General features: G+C 41.3%; 1 protein-coding gene across 1 annotated transcript in view; it reads right to left on the bottom strand.

Annotated features, from left to right (window-relative positions):
* Window positions 1-15,334, bottom strand: part of LOC117505945 (zinc finger E-box-binding homeobox 1-like) — a gene marked incomplete at its 3' end in the record, with an annotated part of 179,063 nt that extends 163,729 nt beyond the window's left edge. Inside the window, exon 1 of the mRNA XM_034165483.1 lies at window positions 15,262-15,334. Coding sequence (XP_034021374.1) covers window positions 15,262-15,322 — 61 coding nt within the window. The remainder of the gene's footprint in view (window positions 1-15,261) is intronic.
* Between the last annotated feature and the right edge of the window lie 2,352 nt (window positions 15,335-17,686).

Below are 17,686 nucleotides of genomic sequence, written 5' to 3'. Positions count from 1 at the left end.
GAGGTATTTTTGTTGCTGCAAATGAGCAATTAGCATAACCAGTTAATCATCAAAACTTAAATCAAAAACTGTAGCCGACTCATTATATGTGCAACATTCTCTGTATAACTTGTAAACTATGTGGTCATAAATATTCCTCACAGACATATGGTCTTTAGGGTTTTAGTGGAGAAAAATTAAGATAAAGCACTAAAACAAATGAAACCAACGAAGCAGCAGCTCGAAGCACTCCTTCACTGGTTTAAGATTAAAAGCAAAGCTCGCTTGATTATATGGAAGAAACGAAACATTTGCGGTAAAACAAAGTTATTTAGCAACTAATCAATGACTAAATTAGTTGACAACTATTTTAATAATCAATTTTAATCAATTAACTTGATTAGTTGTTGCAGCTCTATTTCCAATCTGTTGGATGCATTTGCAACGCGTCATGACGTCAGACGCTTTGCTTTGGAAGCGGCAAGGGGGCGGAGATTGCTACGTCACACTCTGGCTGTTTCCAAAACCTGAAAAAAGTTCAGTGATCGCCATCTTGCGTCGCCTGAAACACAAAAAAAGCTTTTAAAAACAGCAGTAGAACGATTTTCCATCACCCTGCTGGGAGAAGCTTTTTTTCAGCTACTTTTCAGAGTGACGCCGACCGAGGGAGGACTGACGACTTGGTGGGATATCGACCTGCACGGAGAAGCCGACCTTCAGGCATCATCACTGGTCAGAGCGAGGCAGGCAGCCGGGGTGATGGAACAAACCCACTCAGTCCAAAATCTACCACTTTTTGGATATATGAGTATGTGAAGTCCCAGTTTGACCAACAGAGTTTAGTTCTGCAGCTTTATCGAGGTGAGAATAAAATATAAAACATGACGTTTACTGAACTGCTGTGAAGGTTTAATGATCGGCTAACGTTAGCGTAGCCTTGTAGCACAGTTGATCTGAGTGAACGCTTTAATTTGTAAATGGTTCAGTCTTTTTTATTTTTACCAAATAAAGCTACAGCTTTTTTCAGACACCACAAAAGCTCAACTTTAAATAACTTATTATATTTAAAGAAATATTTTTATTTGTCCCAATCAGGAACATTTGCTGTGCAGACAACCAGACTTCTATTGATGAGCTGAACACCACGAAGTCCAGTCGAAAGAAAACATCTCTGCTTTTCAGCAACACCACCAGAAGTCAAAGCTGCAGAAGAGACCTTCATCTGGTCCAGAGAATCCAGCAGAACATCACCTGCTTCTAAATAAAAGGCTCTTTCAACAGCAACTATTTTATTATTTTTTAAAAAGCTGTTTCATTTTATATTTTAACAATAAATGAACGGATCATTAAAAATGTCCACGAAATCAAATCAAAAAAATGTTATTCATATAGCACCAAATCACAACAGTTGCCCCAAGGCGCTTTATATTGTAAGGCAAAAGCCATACAATAATGTTTTTTCTCCAAAGTCCAAAGACATTTGCACAGATAGAAGCTCTCCACTTATTGTGCTCAAATTCCTATTTTAGAAATGACTCTGTCCTGATAACAACATTAAAGGCAATTACATATTTTGACGAAATTACAAGTTGAAATGACTGTATATAAAAAAAACATCATGAGGTTTATGTCACAGAAATCCTACTTTACAATCACACTGCAGTCGTTGTTAAATTATTTCCTGTTGCATTTATAATAAACATTTGTATTTATTTACAGTGTCTGTTTTTCTGGTTGAAATGAGATATGAATAATCTACCAGACTTAAAAAAATGTACAAATTTCCATGTTATTTTGTCTAAAAATAAATGTCTGAGGTTCCTTATGTTAAACAAGAAATTATCTAATCTGAAATAACAGGTGGTTTTAATTTACAGATAAAAGGTTTCTAAAGAACCATTTATTGATTTATTTAGCTATTTTAATTACAAGTGTTCTAGACTTTTTAACAGTAATCAGAAATTCTGAGGTAACAGACAACAACAAAAACATTTCAAAGGATTTTTCTTCAGAAAACTGCTCTCTAAATGATTAGTCCTGTCACACGTTTCTGTTTTGTACAGATCAGTGGTTTCTGCCACTTTCCTACTGGACAGCACGAAGCTACATCACAGCTCAGAGCGTCGAAAGTTGGATTGGATTGAACTTTGACCGCGTCAGCCTGCTGACAGGCAGCAATGCGCGCTCCCGTCAGAAGCGACTTTTGACGCGACGCTTCTGACACATCTAAAAAGCAACGCGTTTCATTGAAAATAATGATTTTTAGACCGACGCATTTGACTCTTCTGACGCGTTCAATGTGAAAGGCCCATTACAGCTGAGCTGTACTGTAACGCTGCGCTTTACAGTAACAGGAAAGGCACTGCACAACCAAACACTAACTTAAGCAGCAGCAAAAGGTGCCCGTGTGCCGCACACGCTGCTGGCAGGAGCATCAGACGTTCTGCATTTCGCTTCACTGATCCAGCAATGACACTTACCTTAAAAATAGCAATCATAACTTAATTACTGCATTTATTTATCACAGAACAGCAATTTTCCTGGACATGTTTCAGAAACAGGAATAACTGTAGGAATGATTTGCAGTGTGTGACTGGAGCCTGATAATATCTTGTATATAAAAGTCAGATGTACGTGGGTGGGTACATATGTATGTCTGCCCATGACTGGCCTGTTGCTTAGCAGCAGTAACTGCAGCAACTCTCCCCCACGTACACACAACCCCCCCCCCCCCCAAACACACAAATACACAAAGTGCAAGATCAAAATGCAGTTAGATGTATTAAAGTTGCCTTAAATCTCATTCAATTCCATCTTTAATACTACTAATGGCTTTAATCAAAGTCAAATACAGTCCTGGTTCTCTAACACTCCTACTTTCAGAGGTGAAGCAATGACAAACACCCAACCATCACCCAGGTATTCGGCTAGTTTGATTTTATAACATACTAGCTGAGTTCCCTGTTCTACGCACAGGTAATATCAATCAATCAATCAATCAACTTTTTTCTTGTATAGCGCCAAATCACAACAAACAGTTGCCCCAAGGCGCTCCACATTGCAAGGCAAGGCCATACAATAATTATGAAACACAGTCTACGTCTAAAGCAACATAACCAAGGGATGGTCCAGGGTCACCCGATCCAGCCCTAACTATAAGCCTTAGCGAAAAGGAAAGTTTTAAGCCTAATCTTAAAAGTAGAGAGGGTATCTGTCTCCCTGATCTGAATTGGGAGCTGGTTCCACAGGAGAGGAGCCTGAAAGCTGAAGGCTCTGCCTCCCATTCTACTCTTACAAACCCTAGGAACTACAAGTAAGCCCGCAGTCTGAGAGCGAAGCGCTCTAATGGGGTAATATGGTACTACGAGGTCCCTAAGATAAGATGGGACCTGATTATTCAAAACCTTATAAGTAAGAAGAAGAATTTTAAATTCTATTCTAGCATTAACAGGAAGCCAATGAAGGGAGGCCAACACGGGTGAGATATGCTCTCTCCTGCTAGTCCCCGTCAGTACTCTAGCTGCAGCATTCTGAACCAACTGAAGGCTTTTTAGGGAACTTTTAGGACAACCTGATAATAATGAATTACAATAGTCCAGCCTAGAGGAAATAAATGCATGAATTAGTTTTTCAGCATCACTCTGAGACAAGACCTTTCTGATTTTAGAGATATTGCGTAAATGCAAAAAGGCAGTCCTACATATTTGTTTAATATGCGCTTTGAATGACATATCCTGATCAAAAATAACTCCAAGATTTCTCACAGTATTACTAGAGATCAGGGAAATGCCATCCAGAGTAACGATCTGGTTAGACACCATGCTTCTAAGATTTGTGGGGCCAAGTACAATAACTTCAGTTTTATCTGAGTTTAAAAGCAGGAAATTAGAGGTCATCCATGTCTTTATGTCTGTAAGACAATCCTGCAGTTTAGCTAATTGGTGCGTATCCTCTGGCTTCATGGATAGATAAAGCTGGGTATCATCTGCGTAACAATGAAAATTTAAGCAATACCGTCTAATAATACTGCCCAAGGGAAGCATGTATAAAGTGAATAAAATTGGTCCTAGCACAGAACCTTGTGGAACTCCATAATTAACTTTAGTCTGTGAAGAAGATTCCCCATTTACATGAACAAACTGTAATCTATTAGACAAATATGATTCAAACCACCGCAGCGCAATGCCTTTAATACCTATGACATGCTCTAATCTCTGTAATAAAATTTTATGGTCAACAGTATCAAAAGCAGCACTGAGGTCCAACAGAACAAGCACAGAGATATGTCCACTGTCCGAAGCCATAAGAAGATCATTTGTAACCTTCACTAATGCTGTTTCTGTACTATGATGAATTCTAAAACCTGACTGAAACTCTTCAAATAGACCATTCCTCTGCAGGTGATCAGTTAGCTGTTTTACAACTACCCTCTCAAGAATCTTTGAGAGAAAAGGAAGGTTGGAGATTGGCCTATAATTAGCTAAGATAGCTGGGTCAAGTGATGGCTTTTTAAGTAATGGTTTAATTACTGCCACCTTAAAGGCCTGTGGTACATAACCAACTAACAAAGATAGATTGATCATATTTAAGATTGAAGCATTAAATAATGGTAGGACTTCCTTGAGCAGCCTGGCAGGAATGGGGTCTAATAAGCATGTTGATGGTTTGGATGAAGTAACTAATGAAAATAACTCAGACAGAACAATCGGAGAGAAAGAGTCTAACCAAATACAGGCATCACTGAAAGCAGCCAAAGATAACGATACATCTTTGGGATGGTTATGAGTAATTTTTTCTCTAATAGTCAAAATTTTGTTAGCAAAGAAAGTCATGAAGTCATTACTAGTTAAAGTTAATGGAATACTCAGCTCAATAGAGCTCTGACTCTTTGTCAGCCTGGCTACAGTGCTGAAAAGAAACCTGGGGTTGTTCTTATTTTCTTCAATTAGTGATGAGTAGAAAGATGTCCTAGCTTCACGAAGGGCTTTCTTATAGAGCAACAAACTCTTTTTCCAGGCTAAGTGAAGATCTTCTAAATTAGTGAGACGCCATTTCCTCTCCAACTTACGGGTTATCAGCTTTAAGCTACGAGTTTGTGAGTTATACCACGGAGTCAGACACTTCTGATTTAAAGCTCTCTTTTTCAGAGGAGCTACAGCATCCAAAGTTGTCTTCAATGAGGATGTAAAACTATTGACAAGATACTCTAACTCCCTTACAGAGTTTAGGTAGCTACTCTGCTCTGTGTTGGTATATGACATTAGAGAACATAAAGAAGGAATCATATCCTTAAACCTAGTTACAGCGCTTTCTGAAAGACTTCTAGTGTAATGAAACTTATTCCCCACTGCAGGGTAGTCCATCAGGGTAAATGTAAATGTTATTAAGAAATGATCAGACAGAAGGGAGTTTTCAGGGAATACTGTTAAGTCTTCTATTTCCATACCATAAGTCAGAACAAGATCTAAAATATGATTAAAGTGGTGGGTGGACTCATTTACTTTTTGAGCAAAGCCGATAGAGTCTAATAATAGATTAAATGCAGTGTTGAGGCTGTCATTCTCAGCATCTGTGTGGATGTTAAAATCGCCCACTATAATTATCTTATCTGAGCTAAGCACTAAGTCAGACAAAAGGTCTGAAAATTCACAGAGAAACTCACAGTAACGACCAGGTGGACGATAGATAATAACAAATAAAACTGGTTTTTGGGACTTCCAATTTGGATGGACAAGACTAAGAGACAAGCTTTCAAATGAATTAAAGCTCTGTCTAGGTTTTTGATTAATTAATAAGCTGGAATGGAAGATTGCTGCTAATCCTCCGCCCCGGCCCGTGCTACGAGCATTCTGACAGTTAGTGTGACTCGGGGGTGTTGACTCATTTAAACTAACATATTCATCCTGCTGTAACCAAGTTTCTGTAAGGCAGAATAAATCAATATGTTGATCAATTATTATATCATTTACCAACAGGGACTTAGAAGAAAGAGACCTAATGTTTAATAGACCACATTTAACTGTTTTAGTCTGTGGTGCAGTTGAAGGTGCTATATTATTTTTTCTTTTTGAATTTTTATGCTTAAATAGATTTTTGCTAGTTATTGGTGGTCTGGGAGCAGGCACCGTCTCTACGGGGATGGGGTCGTGAGGGGATGGCAGGGGGAGAGAAGCTGCAGAGAGGTGTATAAGACCACAGCTCTGCTTCCTGGTCCCAACGCTAGACAGTCACAGTTTGGAGGATCCCAAAAAATTGGCCAGATTTCTAGAAATGAGAGCTGCTCCCTCTAAAGTGGGATGGATGCCGTCTCTCCTAACAAGACCAGGTTTTCCCCAGAAGCTTTGCCAATTATCAAAGAAGCCCACCTCATTTTTTGGACACCACTCAGACAGCCAGCAATTCAAGGAGAACATGCGGCTAAACATGTCACTCCCGGTCTGATTGGGGAGGGGCCCAGAGAAAACAACAGAGTCCGACATTGTTTTTGCAAAGTTACACACCGATTCAATGTTAATTTTAGTGACCTCCGATTGGCGTAACCGAGTGTCATTACTGCCGACGTGAATTACAATCTTACCAAATTTACGCTTAGCCTTAGCCAGCAATTTCAAATGTCCTTCGATGTCGCCTGCTCTGGCCCCCGGAAGACAATTGACAATGGTTGCTGGTGTCGCTAACTTCACATTTCTCAAAACAGAGTCGCCAATAACCAGAGTTTGATCCTCGGCGAGTGTATCGTCGAGTGGGGAAAAACGGTTAGAGATGTGAACGGGTTGACGGTGTACACGGGGCTTCTGTTTAGGGCTACGCTTCCTCCTCACAGTCACCCAGTCAGCCTGCCTTCCCGACTGCACGGGGTCTGCCAGGGGGGAACTAACGGCGGCTAAGCTACCTTGGTCCGCACCGACTACAGGGGCCTGGCTAGCTGTAGAATTTTCCACGGTGCGGAGCCGAGCCTCCAATTCGCCCAGCCTGGCCTCCAAAGCTACGAATAAGCTGCACTTATTACAAGTACCGTTACTGCTAAAGGAGGCTGAGGAATAACTAAACATTTCACACCCAGAGCAGAAAAGTACGGGAGAGACAGGAGAAGCCGCCATGCTAAAACGGCTAAGAGCTAGTAGCTACGCTAAGCTAGCGGATTCCCAAACAGGGAATCCGACACTAGACAGGCTGTGGAGCAGCACAGGTAACGCACGACAACAGTGCTAAAATAAAATAAAAATCCACTGAACAGGCTGTGGAGCAGCACGACAACAGTGCTAAAAAATAAAACAAAAATAAAAACGAAAGCGTTAGCAAGCTAGTTAGCCTGCCAACGCTGATGAAGGCCAGCTAATAAAAGAGCTCCGTCGCGATGCTTCGACCGTTAGAGGTCTTCCTTAGGCGTTGGAGCACGGTGAAAAAGTAAAAAAAAGTAAAAAAGTCTTGAAAAAGACTGTTAATTCAAAGAACTCAAACAGCTCAGTTCAAACAGCTAACAGATACAGCAGAACACCGCTGTGCTCCGGAACAGGAAGTCAACTGATGAAACTCCATCCACACCCCAACCACAGAACCATCATAATAGAGATGAATTTTATCCATGTCATCATATATTTCACGTCCCTTTAGTTAAGGTGAAGTTAGTTGTGTTGTATTGTGTGTATGTTGTCATCATTACATTTCAAAAGCAATCTGTGATATTCATGTGACTCAAGTAAATGATAATAAAAGGTGACAGCAGGTCAGATCGCTGTAACGCTGTGGCAGCCGTACACAGCAGGGACATCTTAAGTGAAAAAACACAAACCTTAACTTGCACGTGGTGCACACTGTTCGCATTCTAATTAAAGTGCACCGTAGCCAGCCAGTAAAGAGTGATGCTACTCCTGACCTGAGTACCACATGAACTGAGAAAATAAGGGCTCCAGTGAGCGGGCCGTGATCTAATTTATATGGCTGAACATGTGTGTGTGTGTGTGTGTGTGTTCGCGCACGTACACTTTGAACCTAAGGGCCCCAGTGACCTCCACCTTGGTGCCCTCAGTCACCATAGCAAGTCTGCTGTTGATTGTTTAATTACTGTGGCTGTGCCTAGAGAACACACACACACACACACACACACACACACACACACACACACACACACACACACACACACACACACACACACACACGGTCAGCTTTATATGTAAGATAGGATGTTGACAAGTTGGCATACAAGTGAAGACCAAAAAGGCCAAAGACAACTTCTGGTTATGTCAATTTGATTAATATCAAGTTTTCATATTCAAGACAACCAAAAAGTATCAGCTTGTCATAACAAAAACCAAATAACACTTAATAACAGCAGTCATAAATATTTATGACATTGACATAATGTTTATGACACATTCATGACTGCGTCATGTAACACTTATGACAGTGTTATGTCATAAGTGTTACATGACTGCGTCATGTAACACTTATGACAGTGTTATGTCACTATCATGATGATACCTTCAAGTAAAGTGTTACCAAGTTTGCATTACCTGTGGGACACCAAAAAAAGGCACAAATTACTCCTGCTTTTGACTTCTATCTAACCTGATACTAACAACAGCTAACAGGCAAATTGTTTTTACGCTGCTTCACCTAAAAAACACATACACCGTGACAATAGTTTATCATGTAGAAACACAAGTTTTCTATCTCCAATAACAGTGTTGTATAGTAATGCAGTAAAAATATTTCACTACTGTACTTAAGTACGTTTTGAGAGACTTTGTACTTTACTTGAGTTTTTTAAATTCAGCTTACTTTCACTTTTACTTCACTACATTTCCGACCTTAATTGCATACTTCTACTCCGATACATTTTCTATGCGCCATGCCGTTACTCGTTACAAAAAAAACAAAAAAACAACACACACACACAAAAAAGTCGTGTTTTCACCCAGAGACACCACTGATTACTAGTGACTGTAACGAAGTCAGGCCGATTTGTCATGAGTCATGTCCGGTCGGCTTTTTTGCAGTTGCACACTTGGGGGGTGTTTGTCAGGAAAATGATCATTTCTCTGCATTGATTACAAACCTGAAGCAGGTCTGTAATCAACTTTTCTGCAGCACAGCTTTGCTTTGAACCTTGAACCAATTGAAGCAGTGATTCGCAGATCGAAGCACTTTGTGGGTTCGTTTATTTCGCTTTATCCTAATTTTTTCCCGCTAAAACCCTGAAGAGCATATTTAATATTTTTATGTTAAACCAACCTGTTATGGTCTTCTGAAACAGTTGATCGATGTATTTTATAACTTAAAAACGGGACCAATGCTAACGCGTCAGCATGTCTATGGCGTTTTCAGTGTTAAAGTTAGCATTAAGTTGTTCACATCAGCACGTTTATGTTCATTTGTTTTCTGTATAATTAATGGCTCAGCGTTCGTTGTTGTAAAAGAGTCAATTTGTAATTTTTTTAATTTATTTTTATTCATATATTATAGCAACAACAATAATAGTCTACATAATAGACAATAATAGTCAATAATAATAGACTAATAATGTTACAATACAATTTTAGGGAAAGAGACAAAAAGAACCTCATGAAACAAAACACAGAAAAGATAAAACCATGTAACAATGAAAATAAATAAATACATATAGAAATAAATAAGTGTTTCCTGTGAACACCTAGTGAGTAGCCTACTCTTGTTTAGGTTTTGAAACCTTGTTTCTGAAGTGTTTTTATGTGATGTGCACAATTTTCAGTACTTTGACTAATACTACCAGTCATTTACAAGCCGAGATAAACTTTAATAAAAAAAACAATCAGTCCGTTTTTGATTATTAACATTTACTTGTACTTTTACTTTCAATACTTGGGTACATTTAGTTGTACATTACTTGTCATACTTAAGTACAATAAATACTAGATACTTTAAGACTTTTACTTGAGTAGCATTTCAATCAGTGACTTGAACTTCTACCAAAGTCGTTTTTTAATGGGTATCTGTACTTTTACTTAAGTGTAATTTTCCAGTACTTTATACAACACTGTCCAATAATAAAAGATACATCAGACTGTTTACCCTGTTTGTGTGCTGCGTGCAGCCCCCAGAGCCCAAGTTTGATACCACCGGTCTCTGTTCTGTTGCATAACCATCTTTTCCACATCCTGCAAAAGGCTCTGAAACATATCCCAGCATGCACTGTGTGCATGAAAATATGGAACATTTTAAATTCTATTTCACAATGTGCATCTAAACAAACTAAAATTGTGTTTTAAAAATCTGTCACCTTTAAATGCAGACTGAAATTCTCTTAATAAGGCAAATTTAAGCCTGAAAGAGCTCATTTTGGACGAAAGTGATGAATGTGACAAACGTCCTATGTGGAGTCATGCTTGTTCGGTGAGACACGCCCACTGCGCTGTGGGCGAGATGCCGCTCCATGAGGGGGCGTGGCTAAAAGCAGGCCCTTCCTATTATAAGCAACAGGCACACACAAGTTGTTTCATAGAGGCTAGAAAATAGTTTTCATTTGTGAAATATCACTTTCATGTGTACTGGATATTTTTTGACTAAAAAAAATGAAAATCAGTTTTTCAGACACCTGAATTAGAAGATGTGCCTGATGTGACCCCTTGAAATGAGAAACAGCTTATTTTAGTGAATAATTTCATCCATAGGAGAAAACACAGAAGAGCATCTCCTGCTCCACAATGAAACGGGTGGAAGTTGCAGCAGGTGAAGGAGATGCGCGCGGAATCTGTGCGCCTTTGGCCATCTTGTTTGCGCGCACGGAGCTTCGTGCGCTTCTTTCACCGGAAAAGCTCGCTGAAAGGTGGGACTGACGAAACGAAACGAAGGCAGCCTCCGTGGGGCCTGAAGACGGAGCTGCGCCGCGGCTCGGAGCACAGGCGGCTTCAAATGCACCTTTGTAGGTGTTGCATCACCTTGCGTACCTGTCTGTCTCCGGGCCAGAAAAAAAGCACCAACCCCGCCTTCACTGCAGTTCTGGTACTGACCGCCATTCCCCTCCGCACAGCGGAAACGAATCAACGCACACAATGGACGGAGAGGAGAGGCTGCGCCGTGCAGGAGGAGCGGGGCGTTCTGCTGCACACGGTGCGCAAAAAGCGCAGGAACACAGCGCCTCTCTTTGGGCTGCAGACCCCCGCAGGCGTGCAGCGGAACAAAAAACACATCAATGGCACCCGGACAACATGCACACACGCGTGTCCATTCGATAAATCCCGCGAGAATCGGTGAAAAGTGGAAAACGGTTTGTACCTGCGCACGCTGACATTTGGCGCTGCTGCTCCTGCGTCCGCGCACCAGATGCTTTAATCGCGTCCCGCAGCCTCGGACGTTGGTTCCGTTTATTTCCAGGCCATCTGTCAGCCCCCGTTATCCGCGTTCAGGTAAACATGATGATGAAGATGATGATGACGATGATGATGATGATGGCTCCTGTACGGACGCACAGTCACCGTTGTGTCGTCAGCAGGAGGAGAAAAAAGGTGATTTCCAGCCCCTCACGCGCACGTCTAAATAAATATATTTATGGGTTTAGATTTTTTTTATTGGCTGAACAGGTAAGAAACCATCCAATGAGGTGCCTTTATCACCTACACTGAAAAACAAGTGAAAACACATAAAGCACAGCCAGCCATCAGCGGCTCTAAGGGGGGATCATGGGGCTGAAGCCCCCTCTTACAAATATTTAATTTATCATTCAGTATCCTGGTTTCATCCTCAGTTTCTCTCATCCTCTGAGTGACACAGTCTTCCATTTTTAACACCACTCAAATAAATAAATGAATCTACAAATTGATCAGTAGTTTGTTCAAATAGCTCAGTTCTGGAACCAGACCCTGAACAGGACAAACAGGACGACAAACCACAAGACCAAATTCCAGCCTTTACAACACTGTAGTGGACCACCCTTGTCCAAAAAATACATTTTTCAGGTACTCTTCTGGATTTGGGTCAAAGTGCACTTATGGTCAGACAGTCACAAAATCCTGAGAACTCATCTTTGATCCTGATCGTTTATCATCATTGCTCTCACCACTGTTTCCCATTTTTTCCTGGCCTTTGCTTCTGATCAGTCATCTTTAATCTTGATCTTTGATTCTGATCAATCATGTTCCCAACCTTTGATTGTGGACCCTGAATGTAGACCCTGAGCACTGAGGATGGGTCATGTTTCTAACCTTTGATTCCAATCATAATCCTCACTGTTGAACGCTGACACAGTCCTTTGATCCTGATTGGTGAGCTTACATGTTCCTGACCTTTGATCCTGATCACTGCACTTAAATGCTGGTTGCTAAACTTTGATCGTCACCTTTGATCCCGAACACTGTACAACCTCACAGATGAACTTTGATCTTACTCTTGATGCTTTACAATGAACTATCATTTGATTCTGGTTGCTGAACTTACATCCTATTTTCTTCAATCCTGTAATCAGCATCAAGGAGCAGATCTTGATTTTTGATCCTGATCAATCATGTTGTATCATGTTCTCGAACTTTGATTCTGGAACCTGAATGCAGAATCTGATCATTTGTCTTTGATCCTGTTTACTCAAGTTGGATCCTGTTCCTGACCTGTGATCATCTGGAGACACCTGAGGAATATTCGTCACAAGTCTGTTGCAAATCTGCTCTCCTGTTTCTGACTTAATTAGCGCATACACACACGCGCACACACACACACACACACACGCACCAGAATAATCACAACGTGTTTATGCTTCCTGTACAAATGTTAAATATATTTATTTATGAATGAAGATTCCATGTGTCCAATCAGACAACTAGCTCTTAATTTATGACACAAAATATGGATAAATGTCTTCTGACAGTCAAAGCAAACAGTGATGAAATGATGACATCATTATTTAGTTGTTATAATGTAACAGTGAAAGACGGCGTGTGGCGTCTACAGCTGAGCCTCAGATTAAACATGCTAACAACACTGTAATAAGATCAGCAGACGATGTTCGTCTTCATTTATTAATCAAGAAAAAAAATACAAACTTTAAGTGATTGTAGCATCTCAAATGTGGAGATTTCTGAATTTCATCGTATTTTATTTGAGTAAAATTACTTTTGTTTTAGTCTTTGGCAGGGATGGCGGCCAAGTGGTTCATCCTGGGAACCTTCCACACTGAAACCATTTTAGTGTGGAAGGTTCCTGGTTCAAACCCCGCCCCTGCCACATTTCTCCGTGTAATGTGGAGCTGCACCAGGAAGGGCATCTGGCGTAAAACTTGTGCCAAATCAAAATGTGGACCCACCTGAGATCTGCTGTGGTGTGACCCCGAGTGCAAACAAGGGAGCAGCCGAGGGGACGTACTTACTTTTGTTTTAATCATTATCACAAAACTCTGAGGAAACGAACCCACGGACAGCGAGCAGGTTCTGAAACGCACCAGCAACAAAGTAACAAAGTTTAGTCACCCGACCCCGAGATTACACACCACCACTATAAGAACACTGGAATAAGATTCTCAGACTATATTTTTCATCAGTTAATTTTTTTAAATAAAACTTTTAAGTGATTACAACACTTCAAATGAGATTTTATGAATTTCACTTCATTTATACCATTTTTGTATCTTAGTCAAGTTACAATGTAACACTGAAAGGAAATGACCCGTCAACATAGCAGCAACAAAATAACAAAGTTTAGCAACACAACCTTGAGATTACACACCACAACTACACGAGCACCTCAATAAGATCTTCATTCTTCATCAATTAATTAGTAATCAAGAAAAAAATTACAAACTTTACGTATTTACAGCATCTAAAATGTGGAGATTTTCTGGAGATTTTGTTTAGTAAAATGACTTTTGTTTTAGTCGTTATCATGACACACTGAGGAAACTACACATGACACCGTAACAGATTATCAGAATATGTTGGTCATCAATTAATTACTTATCAAGAATACAACCTTTAAGTGATTACAGCACTTTAAATGAGATTTGCTGAATTTCATTGTATTTTATTTTTATTGAAATAATTCACTCACTCACTTATCTTCAACCTCTTATTCCAGTTAAGGGGGGTGGAGCCTATCCCAGCAGTCACAGGGTGTGAGGTGGGTTCACCCTGAACAGGACGCCAGTCTGTCACAGGGTCACATAATGAAGAATGGAGAACCCACACAGACACGGGGGAGAACCCACACAGACAAGGGGGGGAACCCATACAGACAGTCTGACACACAGACGCTCAAACTAAACAAAGAATGAATCATAAAAATATCAAAACATTCCTCAATAATCACAACACAACCAAAAGTAGCTGTTTCCAAGTGAGTCAGTTCAAAGCTGCTGCAGATGGGGTGCCTGTCTTTGGGGGTGATGTGTGCACCACGTGTTGAACCTTGTCATATGGTGTGTACACCGTGTGACATGGTGCACACGTGGTGCACACACACAGAGCCTACCTACTCTGCCCCCTGCTGTCAGCCTCCTGTAAGTCAAATTTCAAATGATGCAGATCTATTTAGGTGTCATATAAAACAAACAATGAATATTTTCCACTTGTGTAATGGAAATACTATTTTTCATTTATTGAAAGATGGAATATTTATTTCAGCGCTCAGCTCCTCCTCAGAGAGGAAAACAGAGCATTGAATAGAACGCTCCATCTTTGATTGAACTCCTGCAAACATGTTCCCACAGTATCAGGCCCCCGACCCGCCAACAACAACAACAACCACAAAGAACAGCAGCTCCTAAAGGCATTACTGCAAAATCATTTTGTCTAAGTCTGCAGTTTTGTGGTCCAGGTGTGACGTTTGATGTTCGTGACGTTTAATCTGCGCTTCCGGCGCACTGACACTTTAAAAGTGAGGAAACACAAACATAACGTCAAACCGGGACAAAAAAAAACACACACACTCCGCGCAGAACGGCGCAAAATCCACCGGAAAACACCGACAAAACAGAAGAAGGAGCAGAAAGTCTGCGGTCCGAACGGAACCTCCGCCCGAACGGACCGAGCGGCGCCGAACGGGCCGCAAAGTGCCGCGGCGGAGCCAAAGTGGCACAAAAGTGGAGGAAAGAGGCAGAAAAGTGCGGAGAAGTAAGGAGGAGGAGAGGAGGGGGAGAAGCGGAGCCGGGTTTATTCTAACGGGCGGATAACGGTTCAGTCCGGAGGCGGCCAGGTATAACGGAACACCCACAGCCCGCACAAAGTCCACAAAACTCCCCCGCCGAAGTCTCCGAGCGGAGTCCAGCGCGGCCGGAAACGGCCCGGACGGCACCGCCGCCGTTTCCGAGGACTTTGGACTTACCACTGCTCCTCCGCGGGTTCGCCTGTTTTCTGCGTTTACACCTGGGGCCATGATCCGCCATGATCCTCCGTCTGAGAGCGCAGCGCTCCGCCCCTCCCTCACCCCCACCCCCTCCCCTCGCTCTCCACTTTACGACAACACCTTCCCACCGTAAACACCTGGTTTGCGACACACAACGCGCCTTTACGGCATCCCCTTCACAAATACCTCAGCACATGGCCCCGCCTCCACGCGGCCGGGTTTCTAAACCCTGGTCCACCAGCTCTTCCAGGATCGGTGCTGGGCTGGACTCCCTTCTGGACTTGCAGGTTGTTTCTGGGTTCATACATGAGTCACCTGGAATCTAAATTAAGATCCAGACAAAACTCAGACCTTAACTCCACCCCGTGGAACACTCAGCTCCAAAAAAACAAAAGTTATTTCAGGTCATTTGGACCAATGTGGATCCTGAACACTCCTCTTTGATCCAGATCATAATCCCTCTCACCCTCGTTTCTGATCCTGATCTTTGATCCTGATTAGTCGTGTGTAATCCTGATCTTTGATTTTGATCACTCATCTTGGATCATGAACCGTTGATTCTGGACTCTGAACCCCATCATTCAGGTTGGATCAGGTTGTGATCCTGAACACCAAACCTAGTTCCTGATTACTGAACACTGATGCCCTCCTTTGATCCTGAACACTAAACACATATTGGCATTGTTAACTTTGACCTTTACACTTGATGCTTTCAGTGAAAGTTGTTACAGTCCCTTTATCCTGATTGCTTAGATCCTGTAATCACCATCAATGGTCAAATCACTTTGGATCATGTTCCTGGCCTTTAATCCTGATCACTGAACTTAGATCTGGATAGCTGAACTTTGATCTCACCTTGGATCCTGAACACTGAATGTATAGCCTCATGGTTGAACTTTGACCCTAACACTTGATGCTTTTCAATTCACTTTGATGCTGAACTTTGATCACCACCTTTGATCCTGAGCACTGAAGATATATCCTCATTGTGGAACTTTGATCCATACCTTTGATGACTTTCAGTAGACTTTGATATTATCCTTTGATCCAGATTGTTGAACTTACATCCTGATTGCTGATTTCTTCAATCTTGTATTCAACATTAAGCATCAGATCCATCATGTTGGATCATGGTTTCCACCTTTAATTCTGGACACTGAGTATAGACTCTGATCACCCATCTTTGATTGTCATCACTCAGGTTGGACATGTTCCTGACCTTTAATCCTGATCACTGAACTTAGATCCTGTGTGATGAAAGTTAATCCTCACCTTTGATCCTGAACATATATCATAATTGTTGAGCTTTGATCTTACCCTTGATGTTTTCGCTGAACTTTGATACTGTCCTTTGATCCTGATTGCTGAACATACATTCTGTTTGGTGATTACTTTGATACTGTAATAAGCATTAAGGGGCAGGTCCTGATCTTTGATCCTGATCTCTCAAGTTGTTGATCACTCATACTGGATCATGTTCCTGACCTTTGGTTCTGGACCTTGTATATAGATCCTGACTACTCATCTGTGATTCTGGTCACTCAGGTTAGATTACGTTCCTGATGTGTGGTCCTGATCACTGAACTTAAATCCTGATTGCTGACCTTTTGATCCTGAACACTAATCACATATCCTCCCATTTGATTCTGATTTCTTTGAGCTGTGGTCAGATCCTGATCTTTGATCTTGATTCCCCATCTTGGATCATGTTCCCCACATTTGATTCTGGACCCTGAACATAGATCGTGACTACACATCTATGATTCTGATCATCAGTTGAATCATGTTCCTGACCTTTTATCCTGATCACTGAACTAAGATCCTGGTTGATGGACTTTAATCCTCACCTTTGATCAAGAACACTGAACTTATTTCTCCATTGTTGAACTTTGATCCATACCCTTGATGCTTTTCAGTTCACTTTGATAGTGTGCTTTAATCCAGACTGCTGAATGCACATACTGACTGCTGATTTCTGTGATCCTGTAGTCAGCAGAAAATTGTGTTTCTGCAGAAAATTTGGCCAGTTATAAGGTCCTGTCACACCTTGACGATTTAGCCTGCGTATGCCGACAGCCCAGTTTCCACCCAGTGGTTCAGGTCGGTACTGCATCATGTGGCATGCATCAGAAACAGAGTAATTTAACATTTTTGTATTTTTATTTTCAGTTTTTATCTTGATGGACCATTGTCATTGTGTACTGAATGCTGATGAGTCGACTGACTGTGGGAAACACTGCCGTGAATGAATGGAGCGCTGTGACTTTTAAAACTCCAAGCGGCTGCTTCCTGATCATTGGACCTGATCAGGTCATCACAGACCTCAAAAATGAAATGCTGTGATGATTTAACCTTTTAAAGCGCCAGTTGACCGCGATCAGGTGTGATCTGAATGATGTGCTGT

The sequence above is a fragment of the Thalassophryne amazonica genome, unplaced genomic scaffold (genome assembly GCF_902500255.1).
Source record: "Thalassophryne amazonica unplaced genomic scaffold, fThaAma1.1, whole genome shotgun sequence".
Lineage (NCBI taxonomy): Eukaryota > Metazoa > Chordata > Actinopteri > Batrachoidiformes > Batrachoididae > Thalassophryne > Thalassophryne amazonica.
Note: the sequence above shows the minus strand (reverse complement) of the source record. Positions and strands in the feature narration are given on the sequence as shown.